We start from the raw sequence: 23,028 nt of genomic DNA, 5'->3' as shown, positions 1-23,028 counted from the left end.
CACCTGCAAAAGTTTCCCCGTCTCCACTCTCACTCCCTATAACCTACTAGAATGCCTCAATTATTTTTTTTTTTGTGTGTGTCACTTGGAATAAAATCGACATTTCCCACCTCGGCCTCGAATGATCTGGCCCTTGCCAGCCCCACTCTTGGGCCCCAACTCCCTCCACTCTCTCCGTCACGTGCTATGCTCCAGACACTCTGGCTTCACTTCTGCTGCTCCTTACACTCCGCAAGCTCTTTCTGCCCTGCCTGGGACCTGAGGTCTCAGCTCACATATCCCCTCTTCAGAACAGCCTTCCCAGACCCCGAGCTGAAGCAGCCACCCGTGCCTGCCTACCCCATCGCCCTAGTTCCATTCTCTCCCCAGCCGTGTTCACTAGCTGGCATTTCTCTGGCTTGTTATTTAACCTTCTTCCTCCCCCACTGGAAAGCAAATTGCACAAGAGCAAACAGATCTGTCCGTCTGTTCTCCCAGCCCAGCCCGGAGGCCTAGCACAGTGCCTGTGGTACTTGGGAGGTGTCCAAACCTGTGTCCAATGACGGATGAGTCCACGGGAGAGTGTCTGAGTGGCTGAAGTGGGTATGTGTGTGACCCCATCAGTGTAGAGGCGTGTGCGTGTGTGTGTGTGTGCGTGTGTGTGTGTGTGTGTTTGTGTGTGTGTACATGCTGGTGGCCAGACAAGTGTGGACTGCAGTGATTTTGAAGTCTTCCTCCGGGGGTTGGAAGGGGAGGGGAATGCATGAGGGGGCCCCAACAGGGATGACAGTGGGGAGCACCCTGGGGAGGATGGTGAGAGGCACCCCTCCCTGGAGAACTGTGAGTAGTGGCCCCCAGCCAGGCGCAGGCGCCCCTCTGTCACGCCTCCAGACACAGGGGGCCAGGGCTGGCCTACGTGGCAGCGGCGTTGGGGGCGGGCAGGCAGAGGGGGAGGGACGGAGGCGGGCCGGCCAGAAAGTTTGTGGGCCTGGCGGGGACTCCGGCCCAGGGATGCGCGCCTGGCCGCTCCGCGTCCGCAGCACGCCCGGGTGTCCTGCTCGCCATGGGTAAGTCGCGATCAGGAGCTGCCCACCGCAGAGTCCCCGCGACCTCGTCTGTGCGGGCGCCCTCCGCCCTGGCTGCGCACCCCTGCCAGGGACCGCCCACTCGGTGGCGGTGGCGAGCCCCGCACTCCAGGCCCTGGCTGGGGCCCGGGAAGGGACCTGGGCGCACTTCCTTCCATGCTCCTTTCTGCCCAGGAAAAAGTGACTGGCGAGTGCTCCTTACCTAATGCTGAGCGCTTCCTGGGGCCAGGCCCTCTCTTGACCGCCTCAAGCCTTACAGTCCCAGGCAAGCGAAATTGTTCTGTTCTGTTCTGAAAAAAAAAATAGAGGCTCCGCAAGGAGCAAATTCATTAATTAATAAGCCGAACACCTCTGTTCGCCAGGCCTGAGGATGCTGCCCTGAGCATACAGACAAAACCTCTGCTCTGGAGATGATTCCACAGAGCGGAGACAGAGGAGATTAGAATGCAGGACGGTGTGTGGGAGTAAGGAATTCCTTTGTTGCTGTGGGGGACCAAGGTTTTAATATTTTTCTCAGGATTCAGAAGCCTCAAAGGGTCACTCTGCCCTCCATTCATCTACTGTGTGGCAGACATAGGTTTACAGGTTGGGGGCTCAGTGGAACACATATAATGAGGTGGTGTGATAGTGACGAGGGGGGCAGGTTTTCAGGTAAGCAGGCAGGAGGGCCTCCTGGAGTAGGAGGCATTGGAGCTGAGCAATCACTCAAAAGAACTGAGCTTGCTAAGATCCGAGAGAAGAGCTTCGAGGTGGAAGAAACAGCAAGTGCAAAGGCCCTGGGGCAGGAGTGAGCTGGAGTAGTCCAGGCCTTGTGGCTGGAGCACATTGGGCAAGGGGAGAGCAGTAAAAGGGAGGTCAGAGAGGTAGGCCAGGGCTAGATTATGTGGGACTTTGTAGCCATAGTGAGAAGTTTGGATCTTATTCCAAATAACATGAGAAGCTGGAGAAGGATTTTAAACTTGGGTGGGACATGACCTGAGTTGTGTTTTAAAAACTCGCTCTGGGTTGTTCTGTGGAGACTCAAAATAGCTAACGCTGGCTGTCAGGTAGGTAGGCGTATGAGGTGGGTATTACTCTTATCCTCATTTGTAGATGAGGAGGCTCAGAGAGGTTAAGTGAGCTGCACAAGGTCATACAGCAGTGAAGAGGAGAAGCTGGGATAGAACCCGCACTCTGGTTCTAGCCTGCATTCCTAACCACTGTACCACCCAGCCTCTGATGCACAGGGTGATGGTGACCAACTCCAGCTCTGGCTCCAGCGTCCTAATTTGGGGGCCAGGATTTGGTCTGTTCCTGTCCATGGCCACTTCTAGGCCCTGGACCTCGCCAGATGCTCAAGAGCCAAGATCCTTTCTCTCTGGATTTCCTACATCCAGAGTTCATTCATTCATTCATTCATTCATTCAATCAATCATCCACTTATTTGACAAGTATTTATTGAGGGCCTACTATATGCCACAAACTGTCCTCAGCATCAGAGAGACAGCTAAACAAGCAATTCCTGTTGCTTTGGGCCTGACATTCTGGTAGGGGAGACCAATAAATATGTAAAATATATTGTTATTTCCAATGGAGATAAGTACCATGGAGAAACACAAGCAGGGAAAGGGGATGCGAAGTGCTGGATGCTAGGGGGAGGCCGGTGTGGCCAGAGGAGCAGGGTGAGAGGAGGCAGATCTTGACGGGCCTTGAAGGTCACTGTACGGACTTCGGCTATTTTCGGAGAGAAGAGGGAGCCTTGGAGGACTCTGAGCAGAATGACACGGTCCAACTTAGGCTTTCCCAGGAGCCCTCTGGATACTTCCTCTCCACCTCTGCCCCGTGTCCCTGCTCTCTCTCACACCCCGTGTACCTCTGATTGGCCCTTCTTGCTTGAAGTCAGTTCAGCAAAGCTCTTAAATATGTAGGTTTGGAGATTCAGATGGGTCAGCGTTTGAGTCCTGATCCTGTTGCTTCTCAGCTGTGAGAACACTCTGACCCTCAGTTTCTTCATCTGTAAAATGGGGACAACTGTAGCAGTACCACCTAGCGTTGTTATGAAGACGAATTGAGAGAAGGCACCTGAGATTGCATAGAGGAGATGCTCAATAAATGACACTGGTTATTATGACTATTTCATTTCACGTTTATTTTTCCTTGTTCTCTTGCCACTGTGGCCAGAATCTGTTCTGATGCGTTTTCCAGCAAAACCTGTAGACAGTCAGCGTTGCCTGTGAGCCCCTTGGCTGGGTTCCCTGTCGCCTCAAGAGGAACCTAGGGTACAGCAAACAGATTCTGTGCTTCCACTTGATTGCCTCACATGGCCTAGAAGAACTTCCTTTCTGGCAGTAAATTCCAAGAACTGAGGGAGGTGGGGCAGAGAGAGGTAACGATGAGGCAGGACCTGGGCAGCATAATCTCCCCGGGGTGTTTACTGATGGTCATGAACAGGTAGAACAAGGCCAGAGAGGGAAGGGTAGGAGTTATTTCCCTGGGGGGGGGGGGGGGGGGGTGATGGGAAGAAGGGTTAGCAGGAAGGGGGGGATTTTTCCATCCATGAAACTCCTCCACCTGTACAAAAATCGCCTAACGGAGATGGGGAGAGGCAGAAATAAGAGAGAACCGAGTGAAATCATATTATGCCAAGGTTTTCTAATGGAGTGGTGAAGAGAATGGAGTGTGGAGCCAGACGGCCTGGCTTTGAATCTAGGCACAGCTACTTACCGCTTTTGACCGTAGGCAAGTCATTTCACCTCTCTGATGATCAGTTATTCATTCATACATAATACAAAACCCCACCATCTAAAGCTGTGGTGAGAATCAAATGAGTTTTTGTACTTACGTGCTCAAAGCAGTGCTTTACGTGCAGTAACTCACTTGGTCCAGAGAAAACACTCAATAAATCTGGTTACAATGTTATGAATGTTGTCAGGTCTGGGTGGTTTGGCTGGGGCCAGCTCATGAGGGGCCTGGGATATTATGTGACGGCGTTAGCACTCAGCATGGCGTGAGATGCTGCTGGATTATTCTAGACGCTTCCAGAAACATTTAAGTTTAAATATGTGGATTAAAATTTCAGAGTAAACTGTATAACTGAACTGCCTATATGGTAGCCTTTAGCCACACGTGGCTATTTTTACATGTAAATGGATAAAAGTTAAATAAAATGAAAATTCAGTTCCTTAATCCCATTAGTCACATTTTAAGTGTTCAAGAGCCACATGTGCTGGTGACTACCATAGACCATCTCTCTCTCCCCCGCGCAAGCCTTCAAAGGCTTCCACCCACTGACAGTGAAATTCATCATTGTCCTCATGACCTACAAAGCTCCACATACATGATCTACCCTGCCTGCTTCTCCTACCTCATCACCTCCTCTCACTCACTTGCTGGGCTCCAGCCACGCTGGCTTCCTTGCTGAATAGCACAGTGATTAAAAGCCTGCACTCTCTGGCTACATCAGCTCTGCCACTTACTTGCTGTGTGACTCTGAGAGAGTTTCTTAACTTCTCTATGCCTTGGAGGATGACGCTAACAATAATATGTTATAGGGTGGTTGTAAATGAGGAATGAGTGAGGGAATACATATAAAGCTCCTAAAACAGGGTCTGGTACTTAGTAAGTGCTATATAAGCACTAGCTATTAATATTAATAGTTATTGTTCAAACATACCAAAAATTGTCATGCCTCGGGCCTTGGTTCTTTTTTTTTTTAAATATATCTTATTAATTTTTTACAGAGAGGAAGAGAGAGAGTTAGAGAGTTAGAAACATCGATCAGCTGCCTCTTGGCACACCCCCTACTGGGGATGTGCCCGCAACCAAGGTACATGCCCTTGACTGGAATCGAACCTGGGACCCTTGAGTCCGCAAGCCGACACTCTATCCACTGAGCCAAACTGGTTTCGGCAGGGGCCTTGGTTCTTGCTGTTCCCTCTGTCTAAAATGTCAGTCACCCAGGTTTTATATGACTTTTACCCTCACTTCATTCAGATCTCTGTTCAAATTTTCCCTCTACAGAGAGGCCTTAGCTGACTACCCTATTTAAAATAGAAGTCCTCCATCACTCTCAATCCCCTTTCCCTGCTTCTTTAAATGATACCTATCGCCACCTGAAGTTATAGCACAGATTTATTTGTTCATCATCTGCCTTTTTCTACTATTGCCAGCCCTAAGAATACAGCTTGGTGTGTTGTAGGTGCCAGATAAATACGTTTTGAATGAAAGGTTGAATGGATGGGTGGGTGGGTGGGTGGGTACATAAGGGATGGAATACACATATAGCTGGATGAGTGGATATATTTGTGAATAGATGGATTAATAAATGAATGGATGTTTGGGTGAATTAAGGGGTATGCGAATGGACAAATGAATGGATGAATATGTGGTGGATAGAGTAGATGGATAAATGGAAGAGTGTATAATGAAGGGATGGGTTGATTGATCAATAAATAGATGTGTGAATGGATGAAAGGAGGAGTGGATGAGTGGATAGATGGTTCAATAAATGGATAGATAGGTGATGGATAGAGTAGTTGATGAAGGGGTGGGTGGATGAAGGGAGGAGTGGATAGATGCATGGGTAGATGGGTGGCTGGGTGAAAGGAGAAAGTAGATGAATGGGTGGAGGGATGGAGGGAGAGATGGGTGAAGGAAGAAGTGGATGGATGGTGGATAATGAGTGGATGGATCAATGGATGATGGATGAATAAATGAATGGATGGATGGATGGATGGATGCAACTGTCAAACGGAGGAGTGGTTGAATGGATGGAGGCTCTAGCAAGGAACCATTCTGAACCCGGCCCCTGTCATTTTGTTTTCCAGGCCGCCCACCACCCCTCCTGCCCCTGTGTGCCTCTGTGTCTTTGCTGGGTGGCTTGACCTTTGGTTATGAACTGGCAGTCATATCGGGTGCCCTGCTGCCACTGCAGCTTGACTTTGGGCTCAGCTGCCTGGAGCAGGAGTTCCTGGTGGGCAGCCTGCTCCTGGGGGCTCTCCTCGCCTCTCTGGTAGGGGGCTTCCTCATTGATCGCTATGGCAGGAAACAAGCCATCCTGGGGAGCAACTTGGTGCTGCTGGCAGGCAGCCTGAGCCTGGGCCTGGCTGGCTCCCTGGCCTGGCTGGTCCTGGGCCGCTCAGCTGCTGGCTTTGCCATCTCCCTCTCCTCCATGGCCTGCTGTATCTATATGTCAGAGCTGGTGGGGCCACGGCAGCGGGGGGTGATGGTGTCCCTCTATGAGGCAGGCATCACTGTAGGCATCCTGCTCTCCTATGCACTCAACTACGCACTGGCCACTGTGCCCCGGGGATGGAGGCATATGTTCGGCTGGGCTGCTGCACCTGCTCTCCTGCAGTCCCTCAGCCTCCTCATCCTCCCTGCGGGTACAGACGATGCTGCAGCCCACAGGGATCTCATCCCCCTCCAGGGAGGGGAGGCCACCGAGCGGGGCCTGGGGAGGCCAAAATACTCCTTTTTGGACCTCTTCAGGGAGCGGGATAACATGCGAGGCCGGACCACCGTGGGGCTGGGGCTGGTGCTTTTCCAGCAGCTAACAGGGCAGCCCAATGTGCTGTCCTATGCCTCCACCATCTTCCACTCAGTTGGCTTCCGTGGGGGATCCTCAGCTGTGCTCGCCTCAGTGGGGCTTGGCGCGGTAAAGGTGGCAGCTACCCTGACTGCCATGGGGCTAGTGGACCGAGCAGGCCGCAGGGCCCTACTACTAGCTGGCTGTGCCCTTATGGCCCTGTCCGTCAGTGGCATAGGCCTGGTCAGCTTTGCTGTGCCCATGGACTCGGGCCCCAGTTGCCTGGCCATGCCCAATGCCACCAGGACATTAAACCTCCCTGGAGACTCTGGCCTGCCAACGGGCTTCTCTTCACATCCACTGTCAACAACCAGCAAGAACCAAGAGGAGCCGTTCTCGCCAACTCCTGAGAAAACCAAGCGTCATTCCAGAGCTGGGGATCCCACAGCCCCTCCTGTGCCAGTCCTAAGCACCGCCTCCCCGGCACCCCCTTCTCCTGCCCCGGAGCGTGCCCTGCTGCACTGGACCGCGCTGGTCTGCATGATGGTGTTTGTGAGCGCCTTCTCCTTTGGATTTGGACCAGGTAGGTGCGAGTTCCTTGCAGGGGACTCTGAACCTTCTACCCTTCCTAATGGGAAGCTTGGGGACGGTGCCCTTCAGGTCTCGGAGGGACACTAGAGGGCGCTTGACCATGAAGCCAGTGCAGCTTTAGCTTCAGGGCTCCTCCTTCTGAGGGCAAGGGCCTGGCTGCATGTTTGTAATATTGTTTACTTTAAAAAGCCCCCAAATCATTTAATCTAAAACCTGAATTTGCTCCTGAATAGCTCACTCAAAGAATTTGGAGGGAATTTAATGAATAGGGTGATCAACTATCCCGGATTGCCCAGGACACGGAAAGTCCCATGTCCCAGGCATCCACACCCTTGGTCCTGGGGAAACCAAGGAGTGTTGGTCACTCTAAAGGGATTCTGGGATCTTACAGCCTGTGGGGGAAGCAGCCGGGGAGAATCTGGTCTCAGTAGCCTACCCGGTGTGAGTCACGCGGATGGAAGGCTGCCTGCTGGACCTTGCGTGCCTGCCCAGTCGGGCCACAGCTTAGGAGCCCTACCCTGCTCTCCTGTCCTAGTGACCTGGCTGGTCCTCAGCGAGATCTACCCCGCGGAGATCCGAGGGAGGGCCTTCGCCTTCTGCAGCAGCTTCAACTGGGCCGCCAACCTCTTCATCAGCCTCTCCTTCCTCGACCTCATCGGTGAGTGCGCTCACCTCATTCCTCGGGCCAGTGCCTCTGGATCCAGGAGCAACCTCCTTATCAGTCTGGGTATAAATGATAGAAAATCCAAGGCAAGCCAGTTCATGAACAAAAAGAGAATATTTTTTTTTGACTTAAATAATTGAAAAGAGGAGGGCAGTTGGCGTCAGGCACCAGAAGCTCCAACAAAACTGTGGCCATCTCTCATCTCTCTCCGCTCTGCCTCCCACACGGTGGGCTTCACGCTCAGGCAGGCCCTCCTGGCGGCACCGATGACCGCCAGCGACCTCACACGGGCAGCCCCAAGGAAAGAGAGCATTTCTCTCCCAGTGGCTCCGCCCCAAGGCCCAGTATTGCTTCTCATTGGCTCACCAAGATCACATGCCCGTCCCTGAACCAATCACTGCGGCTGGAGGGCGGTCTCCACCCCTTGGCTCCAGGTCTGGGTCACAGACCCACCACGGAGCCAGGGGGCAGGGACAGCCTCTGCCCACCGCATGGACCGGAAGTTGGAGGGGAGTCTTCCCCAAAGGAAAACTGGTATCAGGACAAAGGGAGAGGCGAGGCTGGGAGACACGGACAACAGATTGGTGAGGCTTCCGCCTTATCCCAGGCCCCACCGGTGTGAGGGCTGGCTTGATGGGTGACTTGGGAGTGGAGGCTGAAAGAGGAGAACAGAGGCACCCGCTTTTCCTGGTCAGGGGAGCATCTCTGATTAGTGTGGTGGGGGAGGGCACGAGCTCTGGGTGGAGACCTGAGTCTGGGGCTCTGATGTCGCCCCTCTCCACCAAGTGCAATCTCTTCTCTGCAGCCCAAAGTCCCCACTCCAGAGCGTCAGAGTTTTTAAATGTTTCCTGTGTGTTAGCAGCAGAACTATGCTTCAAAGAAAACTTTGTGCACATGTTCCAGGGAAGTGTCTGGCGACGTCCAGAACCCTCAGACACGCTGTAAAATCCTCCAAGCCCCATGACAGGTGACAGTCCACACCAACACTGGCGAGAACTTGTCCGAGACCAGAGGGTGCGGAGTGCAGCCTTTTCTTTTTGTTCTAAGCCAACTCGTACTGGCTCGTGCCCACCGGCCAGCAGGAAGGTCTTCTCAGATCTAGTTTGGGTGACATGTCTCTCCTCACCTAGCATTCAAACCCAGCCTAAGTGGGGGCGGGGTGGGTGGGAATTTTACGGGCACAGAACACTGGGGAAGGGTCTCTGAGATGCTCCTGGCCCAACGTAGCCCTCGGTTGTCTGGGCCTTCATTGCGGGCCCCACATTCTTAGGGTTCAATGATCTTCCCACTTCCTGCAGCCAAGCGTTTCTTCCTCAAAGGCACAGCCACCCCTGGGGGCCTGTGGGAAACATGGGTATCTCCCACCCCCAGGCTTAGGGAATCCAGACTTCTCCAGACTGCCTCCGTCTTCAAGCATTCCCTCAGGGGAATGAGTGAGCGGGTGAGAGAGTAGATGGAAGAATGGGAGGGGTTTATTAGAATTGTATCCCACCCTTATCATCCACATTTCACAGGTGGGGAAATAGGTCCTCCCTAAATCCAGCCAGGTAAGTGTGCAGACGAGGTCCCAGCCTCCAGATTCCCAGCCCAGCTCCCTCCCTGCGGATATAAGGATTAAGTGGAGATCCGGCTGGCCAGGGGAGGCGCCTTGGAGGAGGCGTGGCCATGGCTGGGAGAGGCGAGAAGGGCAGCCGAAACATCCTTTGTGCTTTTGGCTCAACCCGGTCTCTTCCTTGACAGTCTCCTTTCTCTCTCTTGGGCTGATTGACTTCAAAGGAGTCAGGGTCATCCCAGGGGTCCTGGTCGCTGGCCCTGAGACCCTGGCCTCCCCCTGAGTGTCCAGGAAGAGGGAGAGGCTAGGATACCAAGGTTTCTGTCTTCTCTCCCAGACCAATCAGACTGGGGCCAAACGGGCTGACACTCAGTTCCCTGCATGCTCAGTTCATGAATCACTAAGGATTCTTTTTCAGGGCTGGGCTTTGCCACCGCTGCCTCCTGCAGCTGTTTCTTTGCTAAGGTGGGTAGTCGTCGCCCTCCGTGCCCATTTTCTGATTCTGGGCACACTCCACCCGTTCGTGGTTTAGATGTGAGTGAGTGGGCTGCCCCAGAGAGACAAGATGCCCTGGGCAGCGTTTGTGGATCTGAGCCCTGCCTCTGCCGGCCTCTGGGACCATCAGTCCTACTCCCGCTTTAAGGCATTTTTCTGACAGTTGTTGGCCATTCTGCAAATTGGCCATCTGGAGAATGTTCTCTAGGCGAGCTGACTTTCAGTGCGTGACCCGGAACCAGCCAGCTGGCTGCGCCCAGGCCCACACCCCCACTCCCTGTTCCCAGGCACCATCGGCTTGTCCTGGACCTTCCTGCTGTACGGGCTGACTGCTGTCCTTGGCCTGGGCTTCATCTATGTATTTGTCCCTGAAACAAAAGGCCAGTCGTTGGCAGAGATAGACCAGCAGTTCCAGAGGAGACGGTAAGGGGGACAGGGCGGGGCCTTGGGGAAGAGTCCCGTCCAGCCGGATCGCTTCCCTGCAGGACCTGAGCTGTCAGACTCCCCCTCTGCAAGAGAGCACTTTGCTTTTCTTCTTGCCTCTCTCACCGGATGCTGTGCATTTTGTCCTGACTTCCTACAGGAGCTGTTCTCCTTGCGTTGTTTGGAGTCTTCCTACAACGGAGTTTCATTTGACTTTAAGCCCAGCTGACAGGAATTTTTACATCCTGTAATTGGGGAATGACAGGAGGTTAGAAGAGAAGGGTAGGGTCAGGCTGGAGCTGGGGACTCAGGGGCACATGGCGGTGAGGGGAGACACAGGGAGACCAAGAGGAGTAGCTGGGTAATTCAGAAGATGGAAATGGATATTAAGGCCGGAAGTAGGAAGGAACAGGTAGGATTGGGGGTGGCGATGGGGGTCCCAGGGGATGTTCCACTCCTGTCTCCTCCAGGGAGGCTCCCAGGCCCTGCCCCCCTGACTCTGCTCACTCTCTGCTTGGCAGGTTCCCCCCGAGCTTTGGCCACAGGCAGAGCACGTCTGGCGTCCAGTACAGCCGCATCAAGGTCTCTGCGGCTTCCTGAGGAGCCCCGCTGCTTGGGAAATGCTGGGCCCATGGTTTTAGCAGATGAGATCCAGCTGCCTGGGCTCCAAGCACAAGTTCTAGGTGGTCCTTTGAGACCGACCCCTGCTCCAGAGAAGGTCTTCTGTGCTGGGGTGAAAGGGATGAGAGTGCGAGAACCCGAAAGTCTTCATGTTCAGTCTCAGGCTCTGAGGGTTTCCGGGGAGCTGCCTTCTTGCCTCAGTTTCCCCACTGGCCCTGCACAGCTCTGCAGTACTTATAATGAGAACTTCTTATGGAGTTTCCACTGCGCCCTGGGCTTTCTCAGAGAATCTCTGGCAGGGAGCCTCTTCTGGTATCGCCCCTCAATCCAGCTGAGGGTGCCGTAGTCTCTGCTCTTTTGTTTCATCCGGTTGGGACTTCTCAGCGAGGGGGAAGCCTGCTCTTTTGACTCTTGGAAATCAGTTTTGTTCACCCCTCTAATTCTCTTATCCGGAATATCTACCACTCACCAGCAGCCCACGCTGGTCGGCAAGAGGCTTGAGTTCTAGTCCTGATGCTGCTGGTGTCACTGCTGTATGACCTCAGGCCTCAGTTTCTCCCATTTGTACAGTCAGGGACCTGGACCAAGTGGTTCTTAAGATCTCTTCTGACACCAATGAATTGAATTCTAAATGCTGATAATACAACAGATACTCAACATGGGCCTGCTCTCAAGTCGCTAGTCATCTCTCGGGAGGATGTAAGTTTCATTAGGAGAAAGGTCGACAGAAGTCCAGAATTAAGTGCCCTAACATCCAGCGTGGAAGGAGCGGCCGGGGCTGTCTCCGGGATGGTGCTGGCTGCCCTTCCATGAGAAAGGAGATGGGTTTGGAGGCCCACAGACCCGGTTGTCAGTGTTGCCTCTACCTCTTGGCAGCTGTTGACTTTGGGTGAGGAACAACTCCCTCAAGCCTCGGTTTCCGCTTCTGCAGTGTGGGGGTGAGTACACCTCCGGGGTGTATTTAACTCCATCTGGTCCCATTCAGCTAATCAGGGAGTCGGGGGTCCCATTCAGCTAATCAGGGAGTCGGGGTGTCTGTTCACCTCAGTACCCATGCTCCCCTCTTTGGGACACTGTGAAGGGTTGTCTCCCCATGGGTGAGTCACATAGAGATTGAACAGGTAGTTCAGCCAGTGGTCACTGAAGAAAGGCACTGGCCAGAGTTCCCGGATGCTGGGAATGAAGAGCTGGAGGAGGCCCAGGGTGCTGGCGTCGGGCCGCTCAGCTGGGGGGTGCTGGCGCAGCCCCCATGGACTCTGGTTCCTCGACTCCTCTCCTCTCCTTTCTACATACAGATGCTCCTCGACTTGTGATGGGGTTACAGCCCAATAAACCCATCGCAAAGCCAAAAATGCATTTTGTACACCTCACCTACTAAACACCAGAGCTTAGCGTGGCCTACCTTAGACATTCTCAGAACACCTGCATAGATTAGCCTACAGCTGGGCACAGCCATCTAACAAAACACTGTCGGGTATCGGTTGTGTGCCCTCGCGATGGAGTGGCGGCCTGGGAGCTGAGGCTCGCTGCCGCTGGCCAGCGTCACAAGAGAGTATCCTACCACATGTCACTAGTCCAGGAAAATGGAAATTCAGAATTCAAAGTGTGGATGCATATTGCTCTCACGTCATCATAAAGTCAAAAAATCATAATTTGAATCATCGTAAGTTGGGGTGACTGTACTTCCCTTCAGGCCAGTGGGGTGCTGGAGCTGGCTCCTACTGGCTCTGAGAGCTGACTGTTAAATTTTCAGGATTTTTGAAAGCTTGAAACACAGTTAAACACGGCCATTAAAAGAAATTAAATTACTTAAACTCATAATTAAAGAAATTGTATTAAAAACAAAGGAAATAAACACTAAAAACGCATTACTTCCTCATTTTACCACATTTACTACTATCTGTGCTCCGGAGGTTACTTACATCTGTTGCATCTTCTGAGGGACACGGGGGAGCCTGGGCATTTCCTGCTGATTCCACCTCCATCAACACTGGCCATGGGGAGTATGTTGGCACCGCAGAGAGGGGGGACATTACCGATCAGGGCTTGATGTACTGTTTTGTTGGTTTTCCAGGCTTAAGACTGTGACAGATAGAATGTTAATACCAGTGCAAATAAAACACTTATGTCCATTGTGTCTATGGCCAGCACATGGTGAGTAGCATAAAAAATGGAGGAAATACTGTTTTATGATGTGAGCTGTTTATTCAGCTTAGCAAGCAAGTTGCTCCTGCCATTGATGAAGGAGTTCTAATGAACCCCTTCATTGTTTTACTTTCCTCTGACTCATCGATGTAAACAGAAACTGCAACCAGCATTCATGCTGGAATGCCACTTGTGAGCGTCTTCTTGCTGAGTCAGATTGTCATCGGGTGATTATCTGTCGTCTAATTTTGTCCAGCCATGGCTCAATTGCAGTAATAGTTGTTTGTGCATACAAGTTTGACAAAAAATAAAAATCATTTCGTGAGAATTAATCGGCAATATGGAATTTATAACAAAGAGTATTTTCAAGAAAGTATTTATATTATTTGTAAATTTTGTGCAACAAACACATTTTCATCCCAGCAGAATTTACACGTGTGCACGCACACGTACACACACGCACACACACACACACACACACACACACACTTTTCCCCTGGAGAGCAGTTGTTAAACACTTACCAGCACATCCCTGCTAAAATCTGTCCTTGGGGCCCCTCCAGATCAAATTCTCTCTCCAGAGACTCCCAAACCTCTCTCAGTTCTCCTTTCCCGTCAGCCTAGGAGAAATGCGTTTCTAGTCTTAGGGTGGATTCTCCTCTCTTTTGGTCAAGGTATAAACTCATAGACCACGCGGGGAATGTCCAAGAGTAAGCCTGTTGTATTAGGCAGAAGGGAGTAGTGAGGTCTGTGGAGACGGGCAAACACAGGCCCTCTTTATAGGAAGCGCTGACACCCAATTCCCGCTGGTAGCCGCTGTGTCAGAATGTGAGCCTGATGTGGCCTAACCATCTGAATCTTCAAGGAAATCTAGAAATTCTGACTTCCGTGCAAAATTTCCCGATTTTAAAAATAGTATCAATTGATTCTTAATTGAAAAAATAGCTTTTAAACTCAACAAAACACACCTGTAGCTACATGATGACCTTTATTTTTTTTTTATTTTATTAATATTTTTATTGATTTCAGAGAGGAGGGAGAGGGAGATAGAAACTTCAATGATGAGAGGGAATCATTGATCAGGTGCCTCCTGCATGCCTCACACGGGATTGAGCCCGAAACCCAGGCATGTGCCCTTGACCTGGAATTGAACCCAGGACCCTTCAGTCCACAGGCCAACGCTCTATCCACTGAGCCACACTGGCTAGGGCTAAATGATGACCTTTAGTATGTGCCTCAGTTCTTGATGCCTTCCCTCTGAAATACTCCTTTCCTCAGGGGTTTTGAGGCTCCCAGCTTAGTTTGCTTACGGGTCGTGGCTTTTGTAAATCAGTATCGAGCAAACTGAGTAGCCAGGCAACTTAATTTAAAGAGGTAGGAGGTGGTGTTATTGAACATGGAGAGATAAAGGCATGCAGGGTACAAATGGTTCATACTTCAAACATATTACACTGGTCACAGTTAGGTGTGTGTCTTGGGTAATTGCTCATCTGTATAATGGGAACGATGCTATGCTACCTATTATTTAGAGATGCCATGTGTCCATCACTAGTTCAGAGCTGGGCTCAGAGTAGGTGCTCAAAATGGTTGAGTAACTGTTCCAGCATCCTCCAGGGACATCTGGCCCCCATGCGGAGGATAATGAGGGCAAGGACCAGGTGGCAGTTCAAAAGGGGGTGGGATCAAAATTATTTTTAATTTGGGGTACCTCCTAGGTACTTGAGATCTTTAGCACTAATCAGAAAGGAGACGTGGCCTGTTCATTGATCTGCAGGGTGGATGCTGGGAAATTCTTCTCCCACTTACACCTTCCTGGGTTTGGCCAAATTGCATGACACAAACTACTTAATGAACGCTTTTGCCTTTCAACCTGTTGCACAGACGGGTGATCTGCCCTGGTGTTAACCACAGGTTTTCTTTACGTCTTGGTTCTGATGTGATTGAGGATCGTGGGGTTTCCTGGCACAAAGATGATCTGAAAGGAGCTGCAGGAGGGAGAGGTGAGGGTGTGGGGGGCTACATAGAGAGGAGGGGACCTGGCCCAGATGGCGGGGCCGGAAAGTGCACATGTGCAGACAGCACACCAGGTTGGAGTTCTGCCACGGCTACTTGCTAGTTTTGCCTCTAAGCGCCTCAGTTCCATCATCTATAACATGGGGCACTTGCCAACCCTACCTCAAAGGTTTGAGGACAGTTAATTGAGATATCAGATGGAGAACCCACTTTCCAAGCTGTAAAGGGCAGTGCACCCATAGAGAGTGGGTATCCTCCGGAACTTTCCCCAGAACTAGGCAGGGCTCCCCCCACTCAAGGGCTGCCCCCACTCTGACTCAGGGCCAGACTCAGTTTCCATATTTGTTCTTTTTGCTTCCAGCGCAAATATTTTTTCATCTGTGGCATAGGAGGAGGATGGAATTTTGACATGAGGCAAAAAAATGCTCAGAGCCACGCTCTGAAAGAGTTTCCAGACCCCCACATGCTGGGTCCTGTCCAGGGTAGAAAAGAATTCTCGTGGGTGGGTTGGTACATGGGTTTGGAGTTTTTCCTCCTCATGAAACTTGAAGTGGAAAAGCTGACATTCTGCTTTTAATTGATCCTCACAAGATGCAAAAAGTTCCCAAGTAGATTGTTCTGTTGAAAGCTTCATATTCTAAATGAAATTAAATAACTAAATCAAATTTAGTTCTTTCAAATTGTTTCATTTAATGAGATGAATGGCAGCACAAAAATATTACACACATCTCGGGATTATTATATCATCTACCTTGTGTTAAAATTGTCTTGAAGCATTTGTTGACTCATATTTAGGTCTTCCTAAGTTATCTGCCTAATACAGTCTCTCACTGTTCGTTTGCATTCTTTATTTTCTGTGACAACATTTGAGAATCTTTAACGTTTGTTATTGCACATAAAGTCAATAGCTTTCTCAGTGTGTGTGTGTGTGTGTGTGGTTGTGTGTGTGTGTGTGTGGTTGCGTGTGTGTGTGTGTTCCCACTGCATTTGGCACTGCAGAGTTGCTAAATTCTTCCAGATTTGGAGCCCGATGCCATCCCAGCTCTCCTGATTTGACAAGCTGGGTCGCTGGTTCCAGAGATGTGATCCCCAAAGCTCCCTCTGTAGCGTGTCATTCTTGCAATAATAAATTTACATTTACTTTAAAGCTGGTCGATACAATTTCAATATGTAAAGCAATCATGAGATTTTTCTAAACCTCCAAGTTACCTGTGGAAGGTGAATAACACGCCTTGTGTGTTTCATTCATGGGACGGATGGAAACCTCACTGATTACTGAACCACTGGTGACACACGGGTGGGCGGCTGTCCCTTTGACTTTCCAAAAGCCAAAGCTAAGCCTAGCATCCACTGGCCATGGTTGTCTCCATGCGCAGCCAACACCAATCTTGGATGTACGTGAATTTTCTACTCTGAATGGCTATTCAACAAGATATTAACAATGTTTATCTATTAAGTGGTGGAATGAAAAGGAATTTCAATTTGGTTGAATATGTTTTTTTTCTGGATTGTCAAAAATTTCAATGATTAATACAAAATTTGTAATAACAATTTAAAAGAACCTCAATAAAAATTACTACAAACCATAAAGATCAGAGTGAAGCTGTGGCACATTCGATTCTTATTCAGTAACTATTTGCTCCCTCCCCACTCTCCACAGAGTGTACTTTGTGGCCTCATGATGTCGTTCTTGTCTATGAACATAAATCAAGCTGGTTAGAAATAAAGATAGATATTTGGACAGGTAGATATTTCCACATCATTGAGATCATACTGTATGTAAAGCATGGAGGCATTTACCCTTTTATATTATCAGGTCTTTCACATGAAGCTTACTTCGTGTACATGTTGCCCTTGCCAACGTCAAGCATGGTAGCAGCAATTTCTCCCAGCGTCTGGCTTTTCTTCATGTCTGAGTGTGTAGAAAATTGAATTATGTGCTTACCAAGTCAACATTCGTTTTCCTGGCAAAGACAGAATCTGCCAGTGGAAACAGAGTGTTTTCATTTTCTCTCTTTCTTCCTCCCTCTCCTTCTATGCTTTTCTGGTTTCTCTGTGTGCATCCTCCCCTACCCCCGCATTTGGAAACTGTGAAGTTGCTAAGTTCTTCCAGATCTGGGGTCCAATGCCATCCTACACCCCTGGATTTGACGGGCGGGCCGGTGGTTACTGAGAGATGATCCATAAAGCTCTCTCTGAGGCCATCTCTCCGTCAGATGTCAAGTCACGAGATGGGAGATGGCAGCCACGCTGCATCTGGACGCCAGGGTTGGTTGCCTTCTCCCTGGAGAGTGTCTGCCCCATGCTGGGCCCAAAATAAGTTCCGTTATAGCCTTGACAGTTTTTCAGCTGCCGCGCAACCAGATCAGAAGTTCTTGGCAGGAGCTGTAAGATTTTAGCTCCAAATAAACTCTTCATTGCTCTTTTACCACCATCTTCAAATGGCCATAGTAACTTCCCTGACTCCACTACAATTACAATGCGGCTGACCCTCAACCCTTGTGTTAGCACCTGAGATTTCCATCCTTTAGGCGCATCCTTCCTGTCACCTGATCAGAAGCCTCAATGTGGGAAACCAGGAACTACCCCCCACCTGCCATCGCTGTATCTTTGAGCTTGCCTGTGGGGCTGGACCTTCCGGGACATCAAAAGAGTGGAAGTCAGAGGGGCAGTCAGCCCTCAGCTCTCTTTCCCTCCAACTGCCCATCAAACACACGGTGGGATAGTTCTTTATCTGGCTCCGCGTGAGCTCCTGGGCAGTTCCCACAGCTTGTCTGCTCACTCTTAGATAACGATAAAGGACAGTATGATGGTGAGAACAATAAAATGTCTTCTAGTCACTTCCAAGTGTAAAACGGTCTAAGTTCAGTAATTAAAATGTTAAGTCGTGTCAAAAATTCAAACTTCATTCATGTTACACCTTTCTCCTCCCTCCCCTCTTACTTCCGCTCCCTCCCCTCCCCCACAACCTGACTCTCAGCAGGTGAGGGGCATGAAGGCCTCACACACTGGTGCTGTTAGGATGTGGCCTCGTGCTTTCTAGGCTTAGTGGGTGTTTGCAGCCTCTTCCTTCTCTTAGGGTGTGTGTGTGTGTGTGTGTGTGGTGGTGGTGGAAGGGGGAGAGGGGGGAGAGGGGGGCTGTTCTTGGCAAGTCCCTCCCTGGGAACCTCTGAATGAACTTCCTCAGAGCCAGGTGATGTGTCTCCTCCGGCTGGCCACTTTCCATTTTGCCCACAGATCCTTGGCATCTCCACACGATCCCTCACATTTCCAGGTTGTCCTCCCCCTGGGAATTCCAGGCCATCCCAGGCCAGGGGCTTCTGTGGGATTCAGATCCAGTCCCTGGAAAAATGTGCACCTTTGACCAACTCTAGAGCCACTGTCTGATGCCCCTGGTAATAACCCACCATCGTGCACAGGCTGAGCAGCCACGACCTTGAACTTCTGTTCACCCTTGAGGACATTCTCCTTGGGGACTCACCCCTTCTCCGGGCTGGACAGTGACCAAAGCTCGGCCAATCAGAGCCAAGGATGCTGCATCCTGGGGGATATTTTTAAATATCATAGGAGAGACTGTCTTTTTTGTTTTGTTTTTTAACTGATTGCTGAGGGACTAGGATGTGAGCCTAGAGCTGTGGCTGCCCTTATGCTACCAGCAAGGAGAGCCTGGTTGAGGATGAGGCCAAGACAAGGCAGCGAGAGGACAGGGAGGGAAATAGATTCCCGACATCCTCTGAGCATCTCCATCCGTGAACATCCTCAATATGTGAGTCAATACACTTACTTTTCTTTTAAGCCAGTTCACGCTATTTTTTCTCTCACTAGCAATCCAGAGACCTGGCTGATACAGAAAGAGGAGGAGTCACAGGGCAGGAGGAGACATGATTACGCATTTAACCTGAGACATGCCTGGTCTTAAATGTCCCCTTAGCATAACTCCCAGCAGGAGTCTCAGCATTTCCTCCATTCAACAGATATCTCCGAAGCACCTCTGGTTTCTCGGGCAGCCTGGAAGTGACTGTTACTATCCAGGTTTCACAGGTAAGAAAATCAGGCTTCAGCAAGGACCTGGCACCTGCCCACTGTCACACGCACTGGATGGCAGAGCGGGGTCTCAGCCCCATGGCGTCTGTCCCCAAAGCCCTGGTGCCCCCATCAGGCTGCAGCACCTGCTTCGAGAGGGGCCGCCGCCGTTACCAGCCAGTGCCTGGCCGCGTGTTGGACCGCATTCCCGGAATGAGCTCCTGGAACAGCTGGGCACAGACCGCCATGCCCAGGGGGCGGCGGGCCTGGCAGGGAAGGGGTGGGCGGCAGCCTTCCTACCTCCCAGAGAACCTCCAAATCACGTCCATGGGGCCCCAGGAGCCGGAATCGTCCTGCCGTCTCTCCTGAGACTTAATTCCTTGCATCCAGTGGGGGCTCCGGCATAGTTTACTGAGGGAAAGACGGTGGGCAAAGGCTTGCCACTGCAGCACAGTGCCAGGGCCGCGGTTCAAAGTGGCACGTCCCGCCCCCCGAAAGGACTGCGTACACATGCAATTCTACGCCCGAGAGTGTAGCCCACAGACACGCTGGCACAGACCCATGCCAGGACCTCAGCGCAAGGCTGGGCGGGGTGGGCACTGCCCCGCACTGGGCGGCACCATTCCCATCCTGGGGGATGCGGAGAGAGGTGGATAGCTTTTCAATGTCTACCTCTGTGTGCTGTGTGATTTTTTTTTTCTTTCTACCATGGTCAAATATAACCCCTTCCAAAGAAAACCTTTCTCGTGTTTACATTCCTTAATGCAATGCTCGGCGCAGCCGCGCTCACCAAGTGTGAGCAGCCGCTGTCATCGTCTCCGTGACTGTCTTTCAAGCGCTGTTTTGGAACTCCTGTAACGTTATTACACCGGAGAGACACACGAGGGTGCACCAAGCACCTACAAAGAAGCGTGTTCCCAGCAGCAGCCCTCCGAGGCTGTAGTTTTGAGGGTACAGGGGTAGAGGGGAATAATATTGGGGGTCCTCTATGAGTGACAAGGGCAAATCTTGGCTCCATCTTGGTCAGTCGGCCAGCCCTTTCAGTGAAATTACCAGGCTCGTTTCCTGAGCGTTTCCCTAATGGAAATCAGGGTGACTCCATTCTGACTCCCATCTTTGAACGTCGTCAGAATGGGGAAAAAAAGATCCTCAGGTAAAGATTGACAAAAAAAATAAAATAAAAAATAAAAATGCACCCAGAATCGGGCCACTTCTCTTCACCTCCGTCGCTAGAACCCTGGTTTGGGCTGGCATCCTTTCCCACCTGCCCTGTGTCTGCGACCTCCTCGCTGGTCCCTGCCTCCACCCTCACCCCTGACCGTCTATGCTTCACACACAGCCAGAGGGACCCTGGCAAAACCAAGATTTACCACAACCCTCCTCCGCTCCGGACCCCACAGTCCCCTCCTCATTCAGAGGAAGAGCTGACATTTACAGTGGCATTCAAGGCTCTTGGAGAGCTGGCTCCTTGGCACCTTCCGACCTCAGCTCACTCCGCACTCCATACGCTCTGCTCCAACCACTTTGGCCTCCTTGCTGTTCCTCAAACACACCCCACAAGCTCCCGCCTTCTGCCCGGAACAGTCTCCCCCAGATATTCATGAGGCTCCCTCCCTCAGCTCCTTCCAGGCTCTGCAAAAAAGTCACCTCCTCAGGGAGGCTCACCATGATTGCTCACCTAGTAACCCAACCGCTTCTGTCCCCCTTACACTGCCTCCTGCTGCCCAGACCCCACCTGACGAAGCAGATATTTGTTTCTCTACTTGTGTATTTTCTGTTTCTCTCTGTCAGAAAGCAAACCCCATGACAGCAGGGTCCAGGTCTGTTTTTTTAATTCACAGACAGTAACATGCACTTTCTGTGCTACAGTTCTGCAAATTTCGATGAGTGCAGAGTTGTGTAACCAGCACCATGGCCAAGATACAGAACAGCTCCACCACCTCCAACAGTGTCTTCGAGCTGCCCCTTTGCCAACCCGTCCTCCCCCTGCCCATTGGCAACCACGGATCTGCTCTGTGCCCGCGAGGTTGTGCCCTTGACAGAGCGTCACAGAGGTGAATTATAGAGCAGCTGGCCTCCTGAGGCTGGCTTCTTTCGCTCAGCATTGATGCTTTTGCGACCCATCCGAGCTGCAGCCTCTGTCCTCAGTTCATTTCCTTCTGCTGCCCTTTCCGCCCAGCGGGTGGATGTGCCGCAGTGTGTTGATCCACTCCCAGGGAGGGCAGCCGGGCTGTTCCCAGTGTGGGGAGATTATGAATGAGCTGCTCTCAGCGTCCACGGACTGCTTTTTGCATGCACAGAGGTTTTCCTTTCTCGAGGTTAGACGCCCGGGAGTGGGATTGCTGGGTCGTATGGTAAGTATGTGTTTAACTTTATGTGGAAACTTCCAGATTGTTTTCCAGAGTGGCCGCCCCGTTTTCCAATCCCACCGGCAGTGTGGGAGACGAAAGCTGCTCTGCACCCCCACATCTGTCTTCTCCTCACTACCATATCTCTACCATCCGGCGCAGAGCCTGGCACATAGTAGGTGCTCAACCAATATTTGCGGAGTGATTAAAGGGGTGACTTGGGACTATCACACCAGGAGGCTCTGCAAACATGATGGGATCAAGTTTGCAAAGCTCTTGGCATGGTGCCTGGTCCTTAATAGGCACTCAAGGCCCGAGGGTCTTTGTTAACATCAGGGGCCACCTCCCCAGGGCCTGGGTCCCCACATCACCACCTCCTCCATTCTGATCTCTGGCTCCCAGCTCCAGGATTTGGGGATAGAAAGATCTTCTCTCCCCAGAAACGGAGGAGGTGAGGATCCCCCTACTCCTAGGAGGACCCCCCAAGCTTGCGAGCACTTTCTGAGCCAATCTCATGGCTCTCCCTGCTCCAGCGTAGGCGGAGCCCTGGGAGACTTGGATCCCACTGTGTTTTCCTTGCCTCCCCACTCAAGAAGGAGAGGTCCACAGGCCAAAGAATGGAGCACGTGTTTGTTTTCCTAGCTGGCCCTGTCCCCCTCGAGGGGGACACCAGTGCCCCCACACCGCCGAGTTTCGCCGAGCTCTTTGGCCTCCCTTCTCCTCCCCCACCGGGGACCTGTTTGCCAGAATCTTTTCACCACCTTTTATTTTTCACAATACCTCTGACCCTTCGTGCTATTATTTTTCTAGGTTAATTGAATACGTTCTCCTCACCGCGGAGGCCTGCAGGCAGCGCCAAGCACAACAGGCCCAGCGTGAAGGGGGCCTGGGAGGCCCATCCCACCTCTGCAGCCCCGGGGCCTGCTCCGGCAGGGCCAGGGGGGCGTTTATGGGGAACAGGAATGTGAGTGAACCTTGCAGGCCAGGCTGGCAGCAGCCTACTGGGGTGAGGGCGCGGCCAGGGAGGAGGGAGTCTTAGGCTTATCTTTCTACCCCCCTTTTCTCATCAGAGCAGATTATCCCTCAATTCTTCGGTAGTTCACGTTGGTATTTTCTGAGCATCTTCTCACCGCAGAAAACGAGCGACGTGAGGGGTGTAAAAGTGAAAGCCAGGAGTGCAGGGTTCTTAACCCGGGGCGGCTGCGCCCAGGGGGCGTTCGGCAGTATCTGCAGACCTTTGGGTTGCTATGACTGGGAGGTGAGGAGCCGCTGGCAGTCAGTGCTGCTCAGCCCCCGGCAGGACACAGGAAGCCTCCACAACAGACAGTGACCTGGCAGGGTGCCGAGGCTGAGACCCCATTTATCACTGTCCTGCTGCGTGGAGGAGGAGACAGAGCCAGGCAGGTAAGCAACGTGCCCGGGAAACACAGCCAGGAAGTGTCAACCCAGAACGCCCGACTCTGATGTCCTCCTGTGCCTCCCACTCTTAGAGTTCGTGGGGGTGAAGGGGGAGGGGGGCCCTGGGAGGGGGTTCATTCAGGGCTGGGAAGGGGTGGGAGGTGGGTGGTGGAGTCCCAGGGGTC

General features: G+C 51.7%; 1 protein-coding gene across 1 annotated transcript; it reads left to right on the top strand.

The window, feature by feature from the left end:
- The first annotated feature begins 5,767 nt into the window (after positions 1 to 5,767).
- On the top strand, positions 5,768 to 13,389 carry SLC2A10 (solute carrier family 2 member 10). Its single transcript, XM_008159079.3, is given in 5 exon segments — positions 5,768 to 5,855; positions 5,858 to 7,153; positions 7,697 to 7,819; positions 10,160 to 10,295; positions 10,817 to 13,389. Coding segments are annotated over 5 exon segments (1,722 nt in total). The 3' UTR covers positions 10,896 to 13,389.
- Positions 13,390 to 23,028: the final 9,639 nt, after the last annotated feature.

Source organism: Eptesicus fuscus, chromosome 12 (genome assembly GCF_027574615.1).
Source record: "Eptesicus fuscus isolate TK198812 chromosome 12, DD_ASM_mEF_20220401, whole genome shotgun sequence".
Classification (NCBI taxonomy): domain Eukaryota; kingdom Metazoa; phylum Chordata; class Mammalia; order Chiroptera; family Vespertilionidae; genus Eptesicus; species Eptesicus fuscus.
Note: the sequence above shows the minus strand (reverse complement) of the source record. Positions and strands in the feature narration are given on the sequence as shown.